The 25,185-nt window shown below is 32.4% G+C and overlaps 1 protein-coding gene across 4 annotated transcripts in view; it reads left to right on the top strand.

Annotated features, from left to right (window-relative positions):
- The window catches only part of PCDH7 (protocadherin 7), a 477,156-nt gene extending 452,174 nt beyond the window's left edge, over positions 1–24,982 (top strand). For 3 of the 4 annotated variants that reach the window (XM_049790097.1, XM_049790098.1, XM_049790099.1), the window contains exon 3: positions 20,507–24,982. In XM_049790097.1, the coding sequence (XP_049646054.1) occupies positions 20,507–20,883 (377 nt within the window). In that variant the 3' untranslated portion in view covers positions 20,884–24,982. The remainder of the gene's footprint in view (positions 1–20,506) is intronic. The other variant, XM_049790100.1, reaches the window with a different exon arrangement.
- The last annotated feature ends 203 nt before the right edge of the window (positions 24,983–25,185 follow it).

Consider the following 25,185-nt stretch of genomic DNA (forward strand, 5'->3'; position numbering starts at 1 on the left):
AATGCTTTGTTTTTATTTCATTCAGGTTAGAGAAAAGGTTTTATTTACATCATGTGATTTTATAAAGTGTTGATGTGTTGATTGGGTGACAGTGTATTTCAGAGCATAGAGCTGAGGACATACTATCTGGGTTTATAAATTTGCTATATCATCCACTGAACACAGACTCTTGAATAACACATTTAACACCCCATGCCTCAGTTTCCACATCTGTAAAAATAGTAGTAATATGATATCTGCCACACAGTTGCTGTGAAAATTGAATGAGTTAATTAGTGGATGACATTTGTTGAATGTATAAATAAGCAAATTAATATATTTTTTAAAATTATGTAATATTTGTGGGATCTATGTTCTTTGTGCTATAACCTTGGAACCAATGTGGTATAGTAAAAGCATCAGCACTTGGTGGAAAGTCCACTAAGTTACTGTTTTCTGCTAATGCATATCTTAATACAGTGCCTTCTAGGCTTATTTGAAGAGAGTATAAAACTGGCAAATTATCAAAATTCATATTCAGTGAAGTCTCAGTACTTAACAGAACATAATACAGCAAATTATCATGCTTCTATTTAGTGTGTCTTTTTACCATTCACAGAATACAATTGTACAGTTAATAAAAGACACATGTAGTTGAAGCATGCCACTTAAAGGAACACTAAAGAACCATATGTTCAGGTTAATTTCCATTATTATAATACTTGTGATTTTATCTCTTTTCCTACTGGTCTCTTATGGGATTGACTCAATTGACTTGCAAGACATATATTTATCAGTATACAAATACCAATACTTGCTAAAATTAATTCATATCAGTCAATCTTCATTGCTTAAAAGCCTAAGAATATTCTTTAATATTCTGAATATCCGAATATCCTTTGAGAATATTCATTGCTTAAGAGCTTTATAATAGCAAATTTTATGTATTAAATACACGAAGAATATGTTTATTCCATAAAATTTGTTTTCTTTTCTTCTTTTCTTTTTTTTTTTTTTTTTTTTTTTTTTGGGTTTTGGGTCACACCCAGCAGTACTCAGGGGTGACTTCTGGCTCTATGTTCAGAAATTGCTCCTGGCAGTCTCAGGGTACTATTTGGGATGCCTGGATTCAAACTACTGTCCTTCTGCATGCAAGGTAAACACCCTATTACCTCCATGCTATCTCTCCGGCCCCAAAAGTTGTTTTCTTATGCCATGTTCATTGTCAATATTGGCAATAATGTGTGGGGTTAGTGGAGGCACACAATTTACAGAGTGCATCTCATAGATAGCAGTTAGTTGCACATTGTTCTTTGAGAATTTTATTATATCCATTTTGATTTGTTGCAATACCATAGCTTTGTCAAGATTATCTATAAAATCATGTTGACTGCTAAACTTTGAATCATGCTTTTCTTAAGTTATTGGATATTAGCTGACATTTTAATTGCACTCCTGAATTTTTCATTCTATTACTTTGTTAAGTGCAGACACATTTTACTAAGAATAAAAAGGTGGTAAGCCAAACTGTATGTTATTTGACATTGTGACAGATTAATACTTGGGCATTAGACCAGTAGGACAATTAGACAGCTTAAATGTGCCCTACGTCGTAATGTCTATGAATCTAAAAAGTCACATTAAGACCTTTAATTTTTTAGTCTGTTGCCATTTTGCTGATTGAAATAAATCAAAGTATATCAGAGGATTTAAGTGGATTACAAGAAAGTTCATCACAATTACACATAATTCTAGAAAATTGGAATCCAGGGAATTAACTGTAAATTCATAACTTCTCTAACTAGGAAAGAGTATTTACAGTAGATTTCCTGAAGTGGTTGTTGAGATGTGACTAACTCTGATTCTTTGAGATATATGAAATCCTTTAGTAACAATAAAATTTTAGTCCCTGAAGTATAACTTGCAATGGCATGTAAAATAAAATTTAAATTCCACATGCCATGATATGCATGTAAATTATTTTTGTATTAAATACCATAATTCATAGCTTTCTTAGAAATAGACAAAATCACATTAATTTTCATGTAACATTATTAAACCATGTTTTCCATCATTCTGTGTGACACATTATAAAATCTTTTTAGTGGCCAGATATATCACTTATATATAGGAAGTGCTCACATGTTAAATACTGCACCAAAATATTAAAAGCAATGTGAATATTGTGTAATGTAGGTAATGGATCCCCAAATGGATTGAGTCACTACCTAGTGGGCCATGACTCTCAATTTGAAATGTACTTATCTAAACTACCTATTGTCCAAACCAATTTAAATGTATTCAGCAGGTTGCTACCAAAAGGCACATGAAGTGTGTGGAGCTGAATTAGGTTGGTATATTGTCTGTAAATATTTCTGATTAAAATACATACATATTATAAGTTTGGGAAAAGAGGTCTTCTGATTTTCATCATCTCATCTCATTGGTTCTATGACATAGTCTTTATGACTCTATATTTAGAAGTACTTTCATCTATTATATAAGCTCTGCATAAATCCAAATAAATTTAATTTCCCAAGTTCATTGTTGAATGACTCATGTAACTACCACAAAAATTTCTAGCAATATTCATATAGCCGCCATTCCTCAGCAAAGGAGCTTAACAAAGTAGTTTATGTGTACTGGTCACTAAGAATAAACTTTTTCCATTAGACTTTAACTTAGTTTTAACTACTGTATCTATAGTTCTCTGTTGTGAATTCCACCTACACTAGCAGTTGGGTATGAAGAGTAAATTTGCTTTATAAAATTGTATATATCATTATGTATTGGTATGAAACATTTCACTAAGAAAGTCAACAAGAGGGTGGGGGGAAAATCAAGAAGAAAAAAATTGAGATATACCTTAAAATAGGATAAAGTGAGTGGTTAAAAATATTCAGATCTTCATTCATGCAACAAACTAATAGAATGCACCTTACTATTTCTGTTTGACCAATGACATTATATTTTGAAGTAATAGATACCACTGTAATAATAATTTCCCTACATTGTGACCTCTGTGGAGATAGGCATAGTCAACAGTGTTGGCAGACAGGCAATCTGCTTCCCACATATTCATTCATATACTCAAAAGACAGCTAATGAATGTGGGGCAAGCTTGATGTTAGCATGAAGAACTGGTACAGCTGTCCTAGAGTGTTTCCTTTTAGAGTCACTTGATTTTAGAAGGTTTTTGATTTGACCAGGTTTTAGAAGATCAAAAAGACTAAAAGAAGTCAAGTTGACAGGCTATTCAGATAAAATATCAGATGTGATAGAATTGAGATTTGAAGTATTTGTGGAAGAAGATAATGGTATCGAAAACATAACAAAAGAAGCAACACATTAAACCAGGAAGACATTGAGAATAGGATACATTTTAGAACTGGAAATTACATTGTATTTACAGAAGTGGCAAACAGGAATATGAAGGGCATAAGGGCTCATCTTTAAGATCCCAAAAATTTTGGGGGGAAAGCTAAGATCAAATTTTTACTGAAGTTCATGGAAGAGTTTAAACTGGGCATGGGGAAGGATGATCTCACTAAGCTATTAAATTTTTCATGCTACCAAAAATAAATTTTTATTCTTGTTAATCATTAAATGGGACTCAAAGTAAGTGAAACATGAAACAGTGGCAACATATAAAATCAGGACATCTCAAAAATATCATAAATTTGACAAAATCATAAACAAAATGATACTCTGAATTGTCTCAGTCTTAAAAGTGATGCCAAAGTCTTAATTCTTAAGAATTGCAGTACCTAAAACTTAAATATTCATGATAATTATCCTGGATATATTACTAAAGACCACCTGAAAAGAAAGATTTTATTACTGGGAAATATAAGCTCTTAGTACTTTTTCTGGACTAAAAAGAAATAATTCATTGATCACATAGGAGTAAAATCAAACAATACACTGAGATAAAAATAATTTTTCAAAAAAAAAGAATAATTTTTCTAAAAATAAAAAAAAATTTGATCACATAGACATTCAATTATTAGGTAAAGATAACTTAATGAAAACTTTGGATATTGAGCTTTCTGCTCCATTGTCTTTAATTCAATAGAACGAGCAAACAAAAACAAACAAAAACAAAACCAATATTTTTATTCTGTCCCATTTTGACTATAAAAATGGTGAAAGTGAGTGCCTATGAGGTACTTAATTAGAGTTATAATTGCTAAAATGTAAGTGTATTACAAAAAATACTGGAAAGTTAGTATCAGAATGCAAAAAATGTGTTATCTTCCAGTTTTGTATGTCAGAGCTTGATACAATTCTAGGGGAATGGGTTGGGGTCAACTAACATCAGCCTCAGAGAACTATCTTTCCAGATACTACTGCAGGCAATGTTTTTCCTTCAGTCTTCTTGTTTTCAGAGCCTGCTTGATTTCTCGATTTGTAGCCTGATCCTTAAAAATCCACTTATTTTAAAAGCAGATTATTAGCGATCTTAAAACCACATCAAGTACTATGTCCTTTTTGTCAACTAAAATGCATTTCTATAGGGCCCAGGGATTAAAACACAACACCTTTGCAGAGGGTCATTATTCTGCCTACAACAGAGGCTTGTGCGAAGCAAATAAGCCAGGCCTCACTTACTGCTGAAAGTGGAGCCTTAGGGGTGTCTCTGGAAGCTGGCAGCACGGATCTATGTACAATAGGGTGGGAGGGTCTCAAAACTTGCTTCTCCAATCACCTCTGCTCATCGCAAACTGTTCAACAGTGATACTCTTAAAAAAATAGGAAGTAAACAAAGGAAAACATTTCAATGAGCAGCAAAAATCAATGAAGCAAACTGATCCAGTGTTGTTGCATCGATTTCCCCCACTTTAACTGCTCGTTGAGTCCTGTGTGCCCATCATCTGAGATCATTTCCTCCCTGTTCCTTTTATGTGTCTTCTGAGCTCTTCCAATCTCCTCCCTCAACTCTTTCAGGCTAATTGTGATTTACCAGTTTTAGTTCCAATTGATGGACTTATTGACTAGAAAAAGTAATCAGCATGTATACTGGTTTAAAAACTCTCTCCTGGAATGTTTTTCTTTTTTCAGTTTCTATGAAAAGCTTTTAGAATTTCATCTCTCACTAGTTCAATGTTTTCCTAAAATTTTTCTCAGTAATGAAGATGAAATTAAGTACAGTAACTAATGGAATTTTATTGCAGCAAAGTTTATTAACATAGGCAACTTGCTATCCAGATCACTTTTTCTTTGGAAAAAAAAAAAAAAAGAAATATTTCAATAGACAAACCTAATCTAACCAGAGTCTGAAAATGTTATTTGAAAATGGCCTTATCATTTGAATAGATAGATAGATTTTCAGATGAATTACATTAAAGAGGAAGATCGATATTATGATTTTGCATTATTTAAAAATTAATTTGACTAGTTCAGTAAAATTAAATTACTACTATTTAAGTAAAATGTGAATTACTCAGTTTCTAGTTTTATTTTAAATATGATGTGATCTTTAACAAGTTTTTAAGCATTTGTACAAAATAATGTTTAAATTATCTAAAATACATTATGTCACATTAGTATTTATCTTATTCTTAAGACATTTCCAAATATTAAAAAAATTTATTTCTACATATTAGATACTCTTAGTTTTTGCTTAATTTTAATGCTTTATGATATGTCATCAAAGCATTAAAATTTATTAATATTTTGTACATTTTAATACCTATTTGAATAGAATTAGATGCTGTAAGGAAAGTAAAATTACAACCCCCAAATAGATAAAAATCTTTTATTTACTTAATAGATAAATAGATAAAATTGAATAGACTGCATTGAATAATAATACCCATTCAAAACAGACAATTGAAATAAATATATTCTGAACACTATTTTTAGTAATGCACTTCCAAAGATTTATGATTTTTATTAAAAATTAACATTGGTATTATTACATGTACAATCTATAGAGTATTCACATTATCATTTGTAAAAATACTAATATAAATGACTAACATATTTTTAAGCATTAGATAATTATTTTTTATAATATACCACAGTAAAAATAATGTATTTCCTTTATTATGATATAGTGATGAGATTTAGATGCTGATAATTAAAGATGTTGGTGTGGGACAAATATTATATGTAGATACTAACAAAGAAAAGGTCTTTTAAGATTAGTGATAAAAGGTCAAATAAATCCATTCCCTTTAATAAATTTGTTATTCATATGAATATGTATAAAATAAATGTATACATTCAGTTTAAATTTTCAACTAAAATATGAAAACAATCAAATTTAAATTATTTTTTAGTTTTCAAATCTGTACTAGATATTTTCCATTTACTTATTTCATTTTCTAGAGGCTAACAAAATAGTTCAATGTTCTAAATCATATGCCCTGCATGCTGATGGCCTCATTTAACCCTTAGTTAGCACCATTAAGAATGAATTCCAGGGCCAGAGAGATAGCATGGAGGTAAGGCATTTGCCTTTCATGCAGAAGGTCAGTGATTTGAATCCTGGCATCCCACGTGGTCCCCTGAGCTTGCCAGGAGCGATTTCTGAGCATAGAGCCAAGAGTAATCCCCGAGTGCTGCCAGGTGTGACTCAAAAACCAAAAAAAAAGAAGAAAGAAAGAAAGGAAGGAAGGAAGGAAGGAAGGAAGGAAGGAAGGAAGGAAGGAAGGAAGGAAGGAAGGAAGAGGGAAGGAAGGAAGGAAGGAAGGAAGGAAGGAAGGAAGAAGGAAGGAAGGAAGGAAGGAAGGAAGGAAGGAAGGAAAGAAAGGAAGGAAGGGAAGGAGAGAAGAGAGAGAGAGAGAGAGAGAAAGAAAGAAAGAAAGAAAGGAAAGAAAGAAAAGAAAGAAAGAAGAAAAAAGAGAAGAAAAGAAAGAAAGAAAGGAAAGAAAGAAAGAAGAAAGAAAGGAAAGGAAGAAAGAAAAGAAAGAAAGAAAGAAAGAAAGAAAGAAAGAATGATAGAAAGGAAAGGAAAGAAGAAAGAAAAAGAAAGAAAGAAAGAAAAGAAAGAAAGAAAGAAAGAAAGAAGAAGAAAAATAAAGAAAGAAAAAGAAAAAGAAAGAAAGAAAGTGAGAGAAAAGAGAAAGAAACAGACAAAGAAAGAAAGAAGGAAAGAAAGAATGAAAGAAAGAAAGAAAGAAAGAGAAAGAAAGAAAAAGAAAGAAAGAAAGAAAGAAAGAGAGAAGAGAAAGACAGAAAGAAAAAAGAAAGAAAGAAAGAAAGAAAGAGAAAGAAAGAAGAAAGAAAGAAAGAAAGAAAGAAGAAAGAGAAAAGAAAGAAAGAAGAAATAAAGAAGAAAGAAAGGAAAGAAAGAAAGAAAGAAAGAAAGAAGAAAGAAAGAAAGAAAGAAAGAAAGAAAGAAAGAAAGAAAGAAAGAAAGAAAGAAAGAAAAAGAAAGAAAGAAAGAGAAAAAAGAAACAAAGGAAGAAAGAAAGAAAGAAAGAGAAAAAAACAAAGAAAGAAAGAAAGAAAGAGAGAGAAAAAGAAAGAAAGAAAGAAAGAAAGACAAAAACAAAGAAAGAGAGAAAGAAAGATAGAAAAGGAAGAAAGAAAGAAAGGAGGGATGGAAGGAAGGTAGGAAGGAAGGAAGAAGGAAAGAAAGAAAGAAAGACAAAAACAAAGAAAGAGAGAAAGAAAGATAGAAAAGGAAGAAAGAAAGAAAGAAGGAAGGAAGGAGGAAGGAAGGAAGGGAAGGAAGGAAGGAAGAGGAAGGAAGGAAGGAAGGAGAAGAAAAAAAGAAAAAAGAAAGAGAAGAAAGAAAGAAAAAAGAAAGAAAGAAGGAGAAAGAAAAAAGAAAGAAAGAAAGAAAGAAAGAAAGAAAGAAAGAAAGAAAGAAAGAAAGAAAGAAAGAAAGAAAGAAGGAAGGAAGGAAGAAAGAAAGAAAGAAAGAAAGAAAAAGAAAGAAGGAAGGAAGAAAGAAAGAAAGAAGAAAGAATGAATCCCAAGCACAGCCATTAAGAACTGCATGTAAAAAAAAGAAAAGAAAAAAACTGTGTGTGCCTATCCCTGATATATTTTATTCATTATCATTTTTATGTAAATGCATTTGCCACATTCACTACCTATTTGCTGAGGAGGTAATTTTTTTAACTTTGATTCTTCTTCAAAAGCAGAAAAGTAATTTTATAAACATACCTTATTCTTCTATCTATCAGGAAGTTAAATCCTCTCAAATGCAATTTTGAAGCCTACCAGAATTTTATGCTAATTTGAAGTACCCTTATCTGCATTTAATGGGGTATAGTAGTGCTTTTAGTTGTAATCAAAGTAATAAAGATTATAACACCAAAATAATTTATGTCTAATATAAGAAAATATGATAGAAGAACCATCAGGAAAGTTTTGATTATTTTGTTGAAACATGTATGTCCAAAAATATGACTTAAATGTATTCTCCATGGAATGATCACTGTTAACTTATGAAATAAATGTCCATAGTCACATTCTGGCTCTTATATACTTTTATTCAGCATGAATTGTCTCCTCACTTTCTTGTGGTCTATTTCTCAGCACTACTTAACCTTCCAGCCTCAATTTTTGCTTTTGTGAAGAGGGATATAAAATTAAAACCAGGAATCTGATGTGTATAAATTAATCTCTCCTGAACAGTCACAGTCTCTTTTCCTGCCACATTACAATTTTCATGTATCAATCACTAGTTTCATATTTAAATTGATTTTGCAAGATTCCTTGAGTCATAGAGAGCCTAGTGTCTGCTGTGTAGGATAAAGCCAACATCAGAATGACAGTAATCTGCCCTTCAGGGTAGTTAATGTTTCTGGAGATATATTCTGTTGGTCTTTGAAATATATCTTTTGTAATGAGAAAAAGTGTTGTTGCATTCAAATGTGGCTCATATTTTTATTATTATTTTGATCTATAAGCAGAAACAAGAATTATATATTTATATAGTAATTAAAGGTCCAGAGTTTGAAAATATTTTGCTCATAACCTGTTGCTTGAGTGTCTTAATTAAAAGTACTTACATCACAGAAAAAGTCTTTTGAAAAAATTTACACTAAAAAGTATAGGTCAATTTGTTAACATGATAAAGTGACAACAACAAAACAGAGCATAATGCTAAATTATTTGAAACTATTTGATGCAATTTATTTATTGCAGATAAATATGCACAATAAAGGTTTTAAACAACAACAACAATGTATGTGCATTACTTCTAACATTTGCTATGGGTTGCTTATGTGACTTTTGTCTTCGCTGTGCATGGCTTATTTCTGTGACAACTTTACATGGAAAGTTGGCCAGGGATAGAGCCTGCTGGTTCAGAGAAGAGAGCAGAATCTCCTCTGAAATAAGTGTTTTATCTTTAAAGGGGCTAGATTTTGCTTTCTCTCAGCATGGATGGGGAACACAAGCTTTCAAGGGCAAAAGAAAAAAGAGCTCAACCTATTGAGACTTAGCCTAGTATCCCTTCTGCCACATTCTAGTCATCAAAGAGAGCCCAGTTTCAAGGGGTATAGACATTGTATCTACATCTTGACAGTACTAGCAGTGCAGTTGTATTCTGAGGGACACTAAAGGATTTTATATTCTTTTTTTTTTTTGTAACTTATCCATATAGTTTGTGTGTGTGTTTCCCTTAAGTTTTGTCTTTCATTGATTTTCAGTTTCTTTGTCTTAGAGTATTTTGTTAATTTTTAATTTAAAATATGTTATTATTATAGAATGGTCTTTTCATAGTACATTAAGAAATTAGCACCCAACACAATTCATTAGTACAAAATGCTTTTTAGAAAACAATTTGAGGTTGATCTCATGAATTGTAAAGCAAACTGCAAAATACAGATGCATTTGCCTTTATATTTGATCAACAGTAATGACAAATACATGAATAAATATTCTCCTAAAGATTTTTAATAAAGTACATTGTGGAATAGCTGACAGAATAACCAGAATATGATGACAAGTGGATTTTCCTAAATACATAACATTTTGGTATATTTCAGATTCTATTGATATACATATATTAGTACTTCTGAAAAAATAGTTAAAATGCATGCCCTTTTATCACTGATATTTATTTATCACTGATATTTATCAGTGATTTATCACTGATATTATTTTTTATTTTTATTTTTTTTTTTTTTTTTTTTGGTTTTTGGGCCACACCCGTTTGACGCTCAGGGGTTACTCCTGGCTATGTGCTCAGAAATCGCCCCTGGCTTGGGGGGGACCATATGGGACGCCGGGGGATCGAACCGCGGTCCTTCCTTGGCTAGCGCTTGCAAGGCAGACACCTTACCTCCAGCGCCACCTACCCGGCCCCAAATCACTGATATTATTTTTAAGTTATCTAGATAACTTTTAAGTTATCAAGATAAGCTTGTCTATGGATTCTAAAATTTATAATATTAAAGTTAATAGGTGTATCACATATTCATCAAAAGAGCAGAATTTAATCCCTTTAATTAAAAAATTCTACAATCAAGTATTCATATTCTGCAAGAAAAATACACATAACATATAATCTTGTACTGAATTTTAGTCATGTTTTAAATTTACCACTAAATAAATTTTGGTCTTCAAAAATATCTGGTTAGAGGGTGAAATACTCCTGGAAGTGCTCAGAAATTTGGAAACTTACTTAAGATTCACTTATGGCCTATCAGTATGAGAGGTCTTTACTGGGTGACAACTAAGTGGCTGCTCAGTGGACAATGAAGAGTTGAGGATCCTGCACAGGGTATGTTTTATAAGGCATGTTTTTTAATATTTTTGTTACATAACTTACTGCCTCACAGTTTTCTTGATGAATTTTGGGTAAGAAATTTGTAAGCAAGGTAGCAAAAAATTAATTAAGGGCATTCTCTATTTCATAAGATGATCTGGCTATTTTATGTATGTTAGCACTTTTATTGTCTATTATGATCTTCTAACATTAATTCTTATGTTCCATTGGCAGATGAATAAATTAAAATAGATAATTATTTTCATAGTCACTCAAATACTAAGTGGCAATGAATGTTAAAATTATAGTTTGGGAAGCTGGTAACCATGTGTAGTTCCTTAAATAACTTCATTTGAGTAGAGTGTATAGAAGAAATAAATATCTCTAGTCTCTTAAATCCCTCTGGGACTATGGCCTATGACTGATTGTTTAGGTACATTCCACCAGATAGCAGGCTGTATATTCTACATATAATGAAGTTTTAATCCCTAAAATTAATGAGGGAGTAGCTATTCTTAACTCACCTGAGGGATTTGAGGCTTAGAGCTATGATTTTATAAGTTCCACAAATTGTACATGAGTAACAGTTATATATGTTGGAAAGCTAAATCTGTTATTTTAAAGTTTACCTCCTTAAAGCAAGTATTCACAAGAGATATAGATGAGCCTGAGTTAGAGTTGGGTTGACAGGAGTTCCTTATATCCTCTTCCAATTAGACTGAGGTTTAGTGGTTACTAAATATGTTAAAATAGTGCCTGCCCTGTGGCAACAGGATCCATACCCCCACCCCAAGAACAGAGCCTGTGGAATGCACATCAATGGAGTTAAGCTGACCTTCCCCTCAAAGGCAGAGTCTGATCCTCACCAGCCACAGGCACTGCAATGCAGGTGCCATCCCTACCCACTGGCCTCACTGTGCCAGGTCCCACACTGCCCAGAAGAGCAGTCTGCAGAATGTAGCAAGGGAGATAAGCTAATTCCACTCCATTAGAGTGGCTCCAGTCTGTGGTCATGCACTTACTTTAGTTCAATAGTTTCTTCCATGGGTAGCATTTGTGTTTTAGTCATTGTTTCTTTTGAGGTGCAAAAGCTCTCAATTTAATGTAGTTGCACTTGTTTATCTTTGCTTCCACTTATTTGGATAATGGTGGTTTGTTTTTTAATGCTTTTAGTCTCAATATCATGGAGTATTTTACCTAGTTTTCTTCTATATACATTATGATGTCAAGATCTGCAGTTCATTTTGACTTGACCTTTGTGTATGGTGATAAAATGAGGTTTTATATAGAGAGTTCACCTTTTTGCATGTGGTTTAACAATTGTTTCAATATTGAAAGGGATTTGCTTGCTGTATTTTTTTTTTGCAATTTTTGCCCCTTTATCATATATTAATTGTGTATCTTGGGAACATTCTTTGAATACTCCAATAGATGCAATTTATTTGAAATTATTCCATTACCATGCTGTTTTACTGACTATTTCTTTGCAATAAAATTTAAAGTTGGGAAAAGTGATGCCTCCAATATTCTTTTACCTAAGTGTTGGTTTAGATATCCATGGGTATTTATTGCTCCAAATAAATTTAGGAGTGTTTAATACACTTCTTTGAAGGATGTCATGGGTATCCTTTAAAGAATTGGATTAAATCTGTACAGTGCTTTGGAGAATGTTGCCATTTTAATGTTGTTAATGCATTTATTTCATTGAGTTTTGTCACTATATCCCACCACTTCCTCTGGGCCTTGCAGATTTCTTGTGACAGTTCTTCTTTAAATCTTAACTATGTTCCTTTGAATGTAATTTCCCTTTTTGATCTCGCTGCTTTCAGTATTCAACCCATAGATATTGAATACCCATAGGTATTCAACCATAGATTATAGATATTCTATGCCATAGATAGCTATGGGATTTGTCATTGTGACTAATATGTGTCTTGGGATGATGTTCTTAGCATCTCTTTTAGTTGGTACTCTTTAGGCATGCAGGATTTGGTTGCATGCACTTTTTAATTTGGGGAGTTTCTCTGCAATGATGTCCTTGACAATTGATTCTTCATGGTAAATTTTTTTCTTGGGTCTCTTACAACTCCAATGATTCTTATGTTTCTGTTGAGTTTATCAAAGATGACTACTTCCATCTCTTTATGTAATGAGAATTTTTTTTTCAATATCTGATTTTTTTGTTTTGTTTTGTTTTTGGGCCACACCCATTTGACGCTCAGGGGTTACTCCTGGCTTATGTGCTCAGAAAATAGCCCCTGGCTTGGGGGGACCATATGGAACGCCGGGGGATCGAACCGCGGTCCGTTCCTTTACTAGCGCTTGTAAGGCAGACACCTTACCTCTAGTGCCACCTTCCCGGCCCCTAATATCTGATATTTTGTTTTAAGTATCTTTTCTAATCTCTTCTATTGTATGGGAGTTCAGCTCACCTCAGACACTGTTACTCTGCTGGACAGACTTTCCAGTGAGGTTTTCATTTGCCTATCATTTTCAGTCCTTTTATTTCAGTTTGAAGGCTTCTCATTTTTACTTAAATATCTTCATTATTCTCATTTGCTATTCATTCAGTTTGTTCCATGCTTTCTTTGATTTCTATGAGGATACACCACATTTCTTTATAAACTCCTTATCTTAGAGGCTAAATAGGTGGTTTGAACTTTTTGGGCCATTAGAGCTGCAATCTTCATTGTCTATGCATGATAGAAGCCTACATTATTTCTCTATAGTCACACTTGTAGTGCTGTGTTTTCTAAGTGTTGTACTTGGGTTCACTGCCTTGCACTTGCTAGCCTAGTACAGACTCTGGTTTGGTCCCTGTTGTCCTATATGGTCCCCCAATTCAGGAGCGATTTTTGAGTGCATAACCAGGAGTAACCCCTGTGTGTCACTACCGGGTGTGGCCCAAAACCAAAAGAAGAAAAAGCAAAAAAAGAAAAGGAAAGAAAAGAAAAGAAAAGAAAAGAAAAGAAAAGAAAAAAAAGAAAAGAAAAGAAAAGACATAGAGCTGGAGCCATACATAACTCAGCGGTAGGGCTTTTGCTTTGCAACACGACTGACTCAGGACTGACTGTGGTTCCAACCCCCAGCATCCCATATGTTTGCCCAAGCCAGGAACACAAAGCCAGAAGTAAAACCCTGAGGAGTCACCGGTATGACCCAAAAACAAAAAGAAAAAGTAAAGTCAATATGTTGATAATACCCAGACAATAGAGATGAAAAATGGAAGGACCATTCCATGATATGAAGCTTAGCATAAAGAGTCGTGAGCACAGTTAGAGAAATAACTATACTAACAACTATCATGACAATGATATTGAGTGAGAGAAATAGCATGTCTATTTGAAAGATAGGCAGGGAATGTGGAGGAGGGAGGTGGTAAACTCGGTGGTGAGAAGGTTGCACTGGTGAAGGGGTGTGTACATTTTATGACTGAAACCCAACTACAAAACATGTTGTAACTATGTGCTTACATAAAAATATTATTAGAAATAATAAATAAATATGGAATCTTTAAAAAGTTTAAAATAGCATGAAAAGTACAGTCCCAGAATCTGGAGCAGTATTACAGTAGGCAGGGTATTTGTCTTGCACATGCCTGACCCTGATTCAATATCTGGTATCCCAATATGATCCCTGAGCCTACCAGTAGTGGTTTCTGGGGGCAGAGCCAAGAGTAGTCCCTGAGTGCTACTGAGTGTGGCCTCAAAAAAAGTCTATAAATAACAATGCTTTGCTATATATTCCCCGTGTCTTCCAGAAGTGTTTGGCATTTAAAGATTTATAACACTTGTCTAATTCAATAATCTCAAACTTCCCCAAGATTTGTTAAAAAATCTTTTTTCTGCTATCCTTAAATCCCCAAAGGCATGATCCTTACATTATTGCACTTTAAAAACATAACTACTTGTCATGTTCTTTTGGATCTCTGCCCCTCACTATTGTATTCATTACAATAATAATTTTACAGTAAAAGATCTATTTGTTTATTTGCTATTATTTACAAAAGGAAAACAGTTTCTGGCATCTATTTTATAATAATGTACACAATTTAATCACTTAAATATAAAATATTTAATTTAAAATAAAGAAAATAATGTAACATTAAATATTTGTTTGAAAATCAAAATTATTTCTCATGACCATCATTTTTCTTATTTATTTTATTTTAACATATTTTAATAGTTTAATAGATTTTACTAGCATTTAGGAGCAAATCTAGAAAATAAATACTTATATATTATACAGTTGACTCCCATAAGTAAAAAAAAAAAAGTACTTTAAAAGCAAAAATGGGGAAAAAATTCTGTATTTCTTCCAAAAAAGAGAGAGACTATATTAGCTCATTTGTCAGGAATAAAATTTTGTATGTAATCTCAAGAATGTACTAATACTTGATCATAAAGAATTATATGAATGTTATGAAAGCTTAGAACCACTACTCATTGACTACTAAATTCTTTAAGTTGGTCTAAGAATTAACTATTTTTTATTGTACAAATTAGCAAGTAAAGCATATATCTTTAAGTATCTGAGCTAAAAAAAGAACAAACAAAAACTAAATGTATTTTTAACTTGCACCAGACTGAACTGAGACTACTTGGAGTTATGGGTGAATGGTGAATAAGAGGGTTCAGGAGGGAAGCAGACTCTGGTGTTGAGTTTAGTTTTGGAATGATGTAAGCCTGAAAATATCATTAACAGTATTTGAAACAACCTTAGCAAAATAAAAATAAAAGAGGTGGAGGTAGCAAGAAATTGAGCCACAAAGGTAATACAAGCTAAGTTGCTTGCCTTGTTTTCAGCTGATCTGGTTCAATCCCTGGTGCAACATGGTTCTCCTGAGCATCTACAGTTTTATCAGTGGATGTCTGCAGATAGTAAGATACTTGTACACTGGAGGTTCTGACTGTTTTGAGGCCTCCAAATGTCCCAGAATGACCTGGCTTATCCCCAGAATTGCTGGGTTCAAGGAATATCCACATCCATGGCCTTTGCATTGAATTGTTGACTCACTGTCACTGAACCTTTGAAGAGGTTCTTTGGACTCCTAAGCACTGGTTCAGTGAAGCTCCCTAAAAAAAATAAAAAATAAAATAAAATAAATGCACATTTGGATTTCTTCTCTTAGGAAACAGAAAAAAAAACAAAAACAAACAAAAAAAAAACTAACAATTGCGACCAGAGAAGTAGCATGGAGGTAAGGCATTTGCCTTTCATGCAGAAGGTTGGTGGTTCGAATCCTGGCATCCCATATGGTCCCCTGAGACTGCCAGGAGCAATTTCTGATCATAAAACCAGGAGTAACCCCTGAGTGTCTCCGGGTGTGACCTAAAAACAAACAAAAACAAAAAAACAAAACAAAAAAAAACCTAACAATTATCTTCTGTCTCAAACTACAGACTTGAATTTGAGTAGGCAGGCATTCAGGAAGCTTTTAAATACATATAAAAATCCTTACTGATAGGGTCAGGGAAAAAACTAAAAAATTCTAGAGCTGGTGCCTAGCTTGCAAAAACCCAGAGTTTGATTCCCAGTACTGTGTTATCCTCCAAGCTGCACTGGCAATTGATACCTAGGCACTTAGCACTGAGTTTGTATGTTGTACAAAAGCAAAACAACAAATAATTTTTCTGGCGCTCTACTATAATGACACCTCGATTGATATCTGAAGTGTACATGGCCTCTTGTGGAAATGTCCAAAGCCCTATGTACCTGTATTTTCCTGCTTATGTCTTGATTTTACATGTTCTGCGTTTGTCCCTTTTTGTTGACATTGATATAGCAGTTTCTTCACATCACCCATTTATCTATTTTGTCTAGTAAGAAGAAATTTATTTATTTTTTAGAACTAGACTTTATAGTAGTTATTGAATCTTACATTAGAAAATGTACATCTTTGGGAAAGTTGTACTTTTTCTTTTATCCATTAATAGTAAAATTTGTGATTTGCAGCAGCCATTTCCTGTGATTCCCAGATAAATCCTGTTTTTCTTTTACTTTTTTTTTTATTTTGTGTGTGTGTGTGTGTGTGTGTGTGTGTGTGAGTAGTTATGGACAGAAGTATTTGACTTCTAAATAACTCAATTGTTACATTTTAAGAAGGAGTAACATGGTATAGTAAAAAGAGTAAAGTAAAATTGGAAACACTTGTTTTGTCTTTGACTTTCTCTAGCTAACTCACTCTTTGATTTGATATTTATTGAAGTGAAAAGTAAATAGTCTGATGTGTAAGAAAGACTTTATATGTTATAAATCATTGATTAAAATCTATTAGCTTTTATGATTTTTATAATGACTTAAAACAATATGCATTTGAGAAAGAAATAAACTTTACATGCAAGAAAGGACTTTAATGCTCTAAATTGATGTGCTGACTCTAGTAAATAGCTTTGATAATATAAAAATGGAAAAATCTGCTTGAAATTTTAGCTTCACAGCAGAAGAAAATGAATAGCATTCCTTCTGGTTTTCTCAAAGTTTGCTAGGGTTGTGTGGGGGAAGAAGACAAAAATAACATCTATTTAAGGCATTATATTAGACAAATGCTGATAAAATATTTCAATATATCTCAATATTTCAATATAGAACACTTTGTTTTTCTCTTATTTCTTAAAAATCAAATCAGCAATATGTGTGATTAGGTTTTGCTCTCTTCACTCTGCCAAAATGAATGATTTTTACTAAACTAAAATCTAAAGTGTTCTCTTTGATAGTAGAAACGTAGTTTCCAATAAAAGACAAGAAAAATGAACACATTGTAAGTTCTACTGCTAATACCACAAAAATTGGATACTTTAAAGTATATCTTAAATTAAAGGAAGAAAACAATATTCTCTGAGATTCTGAGGTTTCTAAAACTGTTTTTAGTTTTTATAATACGTACTTTCAAAACGAAGAAAGGAAATTCACTTTCTCTGAAAATACTGTTCCACTCGTGCCTATCCTTAATACATTCCATCATAATATAAATTACATTTGTTAATCATTGGCATTTCTTTAGAGGATTCATTTGAGTCATCAGGATTGGAAGTTTTGATTGCTCATGATGAATCTCTTTTAGCCTTTCTTGATTATTTTCTAAATTTGATGACAAACACTGTAACATGTCTCAGCCAATTAAGCTTGTCAACTTCCACTGTGGTCCCCAATCAAGTGTTTGACTTTGGCAATGACAGGAGCTCCTTATTAAAAGTCATGCTTCTTGGATAGAGATGTGGCAGCTAACATGTAGCTGATGGCAGACAAGACAGGCTGCATTCATGATAGCAATAAGTGGAAGGAAATCAATTTTGGGAGGAAATAACTCAAACTATTAGTACAGGCATATAATGAAGAAACTGATGATCATCTCTTTTATAGTTGACTGGATTTGATTCAATCTAAGTGAATATAATTTCATTTAAATAAAAGGTATGAAGAGCTGATAACATTATGGTTTTATGAGCTGTCTCTAAACAGATATCAAACAAGGATAAAGCAATTTATTTCAACCTAATTGTAGAACTTATGTCCTTAAATACATAAATTCTTGACAATTATTGTATGAATTTCAGATTAACTTTGATTATTGGAGATCATTTTGAGTCATTTATGTAGTAGTTATAACCACATTCATAATTATTTTATTTTGATAGCTAAATTCCTGAATATAATCTATGTGATTAATAAATTTCAATGTAAGGTAAAAAATGTGAATCTATTAAGTAGGAAAGAATAAAATATTTATATAAAAATAATCTAATCTCAAGTTTTGCATTTTAGATTTTTTTATGTTCAAAACAATAAGGTCAGTTTCAAATATATAAGTATCCCAGGATACTTCCCTAAAGATTTAAAAGTGCACTCATAAAAGTTGTCAGTAGTTTTATTTTTAAATTTATATTTGTGTATGAATAACAACTTTTCATAAAAATGAACAGAAAAGTACCCTTTATTTTGATCACAAAATTAATAGGATCTGATCACTGAATTCAAATAACAGCACATTCAGTTGAATAAATAATTATATTTGTATTTTACCCTGATAAAGAAAAAATATTATTCTAGATATAATTTGAAGCACACTCAAATCTTCTTGTGATTTTTATTTTTTGAATTAATGCAAAATTCCCAGACCACATTGTTCTAAAATCAATGGGCTAACAAATACCAATACATGTGTTACTGTCACTAAAAAGAGAAAAATTGCATGCAATTTTGCAGAGTTTTGAGTTAGAAAATTTAGCAGAGTCAAGTATATAAATAATAGCCAAAGAGGAATATTATAAGATTATATGGGGTAATATTTGGAGATAATGGCAAAAGATATAAGTATTTGAGAAATATTTTAAATAACACCGTGCTTTATGTAAAGACAAATCTATATGCACAATGCAGAATTGTGTGCATATTAATTTTATGCATTCTTTCTTGTGAATTTATATTTTGTCAAAAATTCAGTTTTTAAATATCTTTCTTTGTAATTAAGTGATAATATATGAAATAAACTAAATGCAGTAAGGTTTTTCTGGGAATTAAATAAAATATGGATAATAAAACCCTGAAAATCAGTACCTTTAGTATATATTGAGATTGTTTGAGAAAACAAAGTTATTTTTTAATTCTCTACTTAAAACAAACAAAAGTATTGGGTAGAGAGATGAATAACTCAAAAGAATGGAAAACTTGCTTTGCATGCAGAAGGTCAGTATTTGATCCTCTGTAATGCTGTTTCCTGAGCTCTGCTAGTAGTAAGTTTCTTAATAACTCATTGGTATTAGCTTCACTGTTGTGCATGAACTCCAAACAAATAAATATCCAAAAGATATATGTAATGCTTTTAATTACAGATACATGCTAGCTTCATAACTTCTATCATTTTTCTTAAACTTTAAGACTCTGTGGTTATTATTTAACCTATTGGGAAATACAAACATTTCCATTTGGTTTTTCAAAAACATTATTTAGCTATGCATGCTATTTCATCCAAATTTTAGGAGCTTCAATGTATTTACCCATTACATTGCCTTGTACAAAGTATTTCTAGTCCACAACTTACATTGGCTACACTAATTAGAACATTTCACAAAGTGGGTGGACGGGGGTGTGGTGGCTTAAGTTGGGGCAGGTGGGAATAGTATTAGAATTTTCACACTAGTCTTTGATTTGACACTGTTTTACCACCAGATGTGCTGTCAAATTAGATTCTGCTTTTGAAGTAACCTGATGTTTTAGGTTTATTTTTTAAATATAAGGTTTTGCCCATTTGTATACCATAAATAGTACATAAGCAAGAACAATTCCAATTGATAGAGGTACAAATTTTAGGATAATTTATATTATAAAGAAAAATGTAACTATATGTATTTAATAACTTATGCCTATTCAAATGCATAATCATTCATATGTACTTTATTTCTACTTGAAAATATAAAATCATTTCTGTTCTATAATAAATATATGTATATCTAGATGCTTACCTAGATATACATACTAACAATTATTTTTGGTACGTTTAGCAGTTAATCCATTCCTCTATTTTTATATTTCTTGCTTTTGCAAAACCTTATCTTTAATGAATATGGAATAAGATTTGCTTTATGGGAAGACATATTGCAGGCCATTTGAATAAAGGAGATATTTTATTAGGGATATATATGTCATGGGGTCTATGTGTATCTATATGTACATATAAGCGTACACATATATGTATATATAGATACATATAAATGTACATATAGATACATATAAATGTACATATATAGACATATATGATATTTGTTTGTTTTCTTTTTCCAACCCCTGCAATTTCCTCAGCAAAGTCTGTTGGGGGATGACAATATTTAATGGCTTTTATTCCTTGAATTTCAGATTCAAGACCTCTTCCAGATGTTGCCCTGACCGGGAAGTGCACGCGGGAATGTGATGAATACGGCCACTCAGACTCGTGCTGGATGCCTGTCCGCACATCCCCGGAGAGGAAGAAGAGCCAGCCTAAACTCTCCACCTTCATGCCTGTTGATGAACGAGGTAGCCAGGAAAAGCTGGCCAACGGCGAGGCTGCCGTCATGGGTGACCGCAACAGAAACCTCCTAAACAAAAAGTTGACCTCCTCCTATGAGACCTTCAGTGCAGCTAGTTTCAGCAAGAATGAGGAAGCTAATCCTGAGGATATTCCCCTGACCAAAACAGGGGAATACAAGCCATCTCCTGTCAATACTCTCACTAGAAGAGAAGTGTACCTGTAGGCTAAACGAGCGACAGCAAAATTCTTTTTCCATAGGAGAAGAAGAATAAGGGGTGATGCTTATACAGCAAATGTTTTTGATCTAAACGAGGGGGCTACCAAAGAGACATAGCTTTGCCTGCCACTTCTGCCTCCAGATCAGGCCTTTAGTGATAATTGTTAGCCTGATTGTAATGTACCTATGTAGAAGTCATCCTTGTTACTTGCATGTCTAATCCCCTCACTGATTCCCGACACCCACTTTTCCTCTTCTGCAACCCTGTCCCTGCAAAAACAAAAACAAACCACAAAAAAAACACGAAAAACAAAAACAAAAAAGATGGTTGCAAGTTTCTTTTCATGGTAACGAGCCTGATTAGCAGAACACAACACACTTTCATCTTCCCTTAGCTGAAGCATGATTTTTAGTCACTTTGATTTAGTTTGAGTGTTATCCGGCTAGTCAATGACAATAAACAAACAAACAAATAAATAAGACAAAATTTGTTTTAGACTTAACTTCAGATTGCCCATCACCATACTGAAAAAACAAATCCCTCACAGTGAAACAATTTATAGAGTACCTCTAAAGACATTTTACCTATAGAGGACTCTGAAACATTTGGGGAAGATCAGAGCTTTAATATTCCAATCAAAAAAGTCAAATTTAAACAATATCCAGTTGATGATTGTTGTCTCAAGTTGCAGTATGTCATTCTTTTCAAGTCAGAAGCATTAACCAACTTCATACGTTCATTGACTATTATTAGTGTAAACACAATCTCGGTCACACATATGACACTGATTATAACTTGTAAAATATACATATCTATTTTTCTGAACAGCATCACTACTATCAACTAACTGGAACAATTGTGTCATTAGAAGGCCAAAGATCATAAGGCAGATCAGGGAACCGATGAAGTAGATTTGGTCTTGACAAGAAAATCTGTTCAACAACATAAGCAACTGAATCCATGCACTCGAAAAATCTGAGACTGGTTTGTTTTACTTTGTCTCTATATCCAGCAAACTTGTTTTTCTTTGTAAATGTACTTTATTTGGAAATGTAGAAAATGAAAAGTGAATGAAACCTCTGTGTATCATAATAGGTAATTTGTTTTAAAAAAGATTCAGGGAAGATTCCAGTTAAAAAAATTAATAAATATGTTGTGAATAGATTCTGGACAGAAAGATACATTGACACAGTCTTAGAAAAATGTCCACTTTTTCCATAATAGAAAGCAGGTTTTGCTTGCTAGTCTTATTATTCATATTTCAAGTGACCAATGGCATATTTTACTTGTTCTATGCACACTTTCATATGACACAAGTGCATTAATGTTGAATCCAGTGCAATACAGAACTATTTCAAGACAGCATTGCAGCAAGGTGACAGTTTGTTGCCAATGTGATTCAAACTTATTTAATATATATCATAAAACAAATTCAAAAATAAACAAAAATTAATTCTGGGAAGTAACATGTCTTAGTGTATACATCTCAAAGTTGGAAAACTATGCAGATTTTTTTGTGTGTGTAGTAGTGAGGAATATGAAGGCCAGAGAGATAGTAAATTGCCTTGCACACATCAACCTAAGTTAGATCCAGGGTGCCACATATGGCCCCCTGAATCCAGTCAGGAATGATCTTTGTATACAGAACCAGGAGTAAGTCATGAGAACTATTGGTCGTGGCCAAAAAACAATAAAAACTCAAAGAAATAGAATGTTAGTTAATTGTTCTATACAGGTTTATATAACAAAATTAAAATTTAACTTGGAATATTTAGACAAAAGTGACAATCCAGGAATAGAAATGGATAACAGGTGAAAAGAACAATCATTCTCCTCCTGAATATTATGACCTAAATAAGACATTTCCTTGATGGCACTCTAGCAAACTGTAAAAATTACAATGTAGCTTTGGATAGTTTAATGCTTTACAGAATTCCTTAGACTATAAAGTGAAGCATCCTGGGATATAGTTTGTAAATTTGCTCAGTCATTAAAATCTTTATCTTTAAAAACCACTTTTTTGATGGTGGTCTCTTTTGGGGGTCATTTCCTTAAAAATCATTTTCTAAATGGAGTTTTCTTTTAAGTGTTAGCTTATGTATAGTATTTAGGATGAAAGAAGGTATGTAATTGAAACAACAGTGGACTAAAATATCAATAATTGAACATGGTTATGTTTGATTATTATTTACATTATGAAAAGATGCAATTCTAGTTCTTTGTTAGGAAACTGCATTAAAGCAGTTCTGCCTTGTATAATCTGTAAGTACCTATTAAGACAAAATGCTTCTAAAGATACTTATGAAATGTATACATATTTTTCTTGCACGTTACAGAAGAAATACTCAATTGCATAACACAGATGTTGAACACAATTTTTATGTGTTTTTTTTTTCTTTCATGAGACACTTCCAACCATTAGGTAGCTCATTTTACTCTATCTTAAAAACCCTCTGTTTTCTATAAAGCTCATATGGGTCTTAGTGGATCTTCCGAGTAATTGGATTCACATGCCCATAAGTTATTTTCACCACATTCAAGACAGATTTACCATTGTCATTTAATTTGTGAGCTTCTCTTTAGAACTAAAATGGGTGTGAAAGAATAAAATTCAGTGTACTGTAAGTATTTGCAGTAATTCTAGTAGAATTAGCTATCATAACATGTTTATTATATAATGAGCTGGCATGACACAGAAATATATTTTGTGTTTGTATGACTTTTATTTTGAATAGGTTAAATCTGGTGCCACTCCATATAGAGTGCTTTTGAAAAAAAATCAATAAAAAGAAACAAAAAATAAATAAATGAGTGAATGCAAAATAAGCAACTGTGCCTTTTATACCTGTTGTTATGGTAAAAAAAAAAAGGTTGTTGGGTTTGGACAATGAGGGGAAATGGGCTATTCCCAACTTTTTTGATCTTGTATATTTATCCATGTTTATTTTCTGAAAATGATAAATAATATATTAAAATTTGCCTTCTGACAAACTCAGACAATGGACCAGTCTTAAATATTATTTGCCCATAAAGCAAAATTATGACATTAATATGGGCTGCATAATACCTATGAGAAGGTTATAACACATATTGTAATAGTTACTCAGAGAGATTTCATCAGGGTTGAAATCAGTCCATTTTTCAAAGTAAAATATTGACTTAGAATTTCTATTTTCTATTTTTATTATGATTTTTCTTTTACCTGCTGTTTCAATTCTGTTGCACAATATATAAAGCATTCTTGTTTCTGTATACAAAAATATCAAGTGAACTTTGCATGCATATACATTAGGACACATTTATAAATTAATGAGTAACTATATCAATTTATGTGTATTAAAACGCCTGTAAGATTCAGTCTAAAATCCAATGTTTGCTCTGAAGCTCTAGGTATCATTTTTGTATGGTTTCTGACTGGCCTGCTGCCTGCGTTTCAGAAAACAAAGAAGGCATTATTTTTATGGGAAGTGGAACTAAGATGGTACTGAAGATACCTGACTGAAAGATACCCTAGGGAGCTGTCTTATAGGAAAATAAATTTACTTAAACACACAGACCAGAAGACATTTGCAAGAATCAAAGAGCCATCCTAATATTGTCATGAGAATCCTGGAGACCTAAATAAGTTAATTATATTTTATCAGTGGTAAATGTATAATATGCTCTTCAAGGAAAAATTAAAAAAAGTGAAGATAAGCATGAACATGTGAATTAAGGCTTGCTAGTTGTGACCTAGACAGAGCTTCCCATAACATCTGGAGGAAGGCATCATTTTCCCAGCTTACTAGGGTTTACTTTCAGACAATATTTCTTACATTTTAAAGCACTTGCATTCAGTGTGGTACGACCTGTTTGTAATGTTAATCATTGACTATTGTTCTGCTACTTGGATGTTGATAGTGAAGCAGAGAACAATTTATCATCGTTTAATATGAGTCACTATGCACGAAACTATGCTAAACATGGCGAAATGTATTAAACACTCGTCCAACTATTTATGAAATATTTTACATAATTTAATTTGCTTTTGTACAGTTTTATGTAAATAAATTGCTTGTCACTTTTTGTCTCTGCAAATTAAAATATAACATGGTCAAATGATTTCACACTTGTAAGTCTAGTTCTCTGTTGGCAGGTCATTCCATTCTGATTGGACGAGAAATGTCTGGATGTATGGACCTGTATGATGTCAAATGGTCACTTTCTGTGAAATTAAGACTAAGAAAGATAATGTCTTAGTAATCATCAACATGGGTGGGGAGGTAATAATATGTAGCTGCAATACTTTCACTGATCAGGAAAGTGAA

This window comes from Suncus etruscus, chromosome 16, assembly GCF_024139225.1.
Source record: "Suncus etruscus isolate mSunEtr1 chromosome 16, mSunEtr1.pri.cur, whole genome shotgun sequence".
Classification (NCBI taxonomy): Eukaryota; Metazoa; Chordata; class Mammalia; order Eulipotyphla; family Soricidae; genus Suncus; species Suncus etruscus.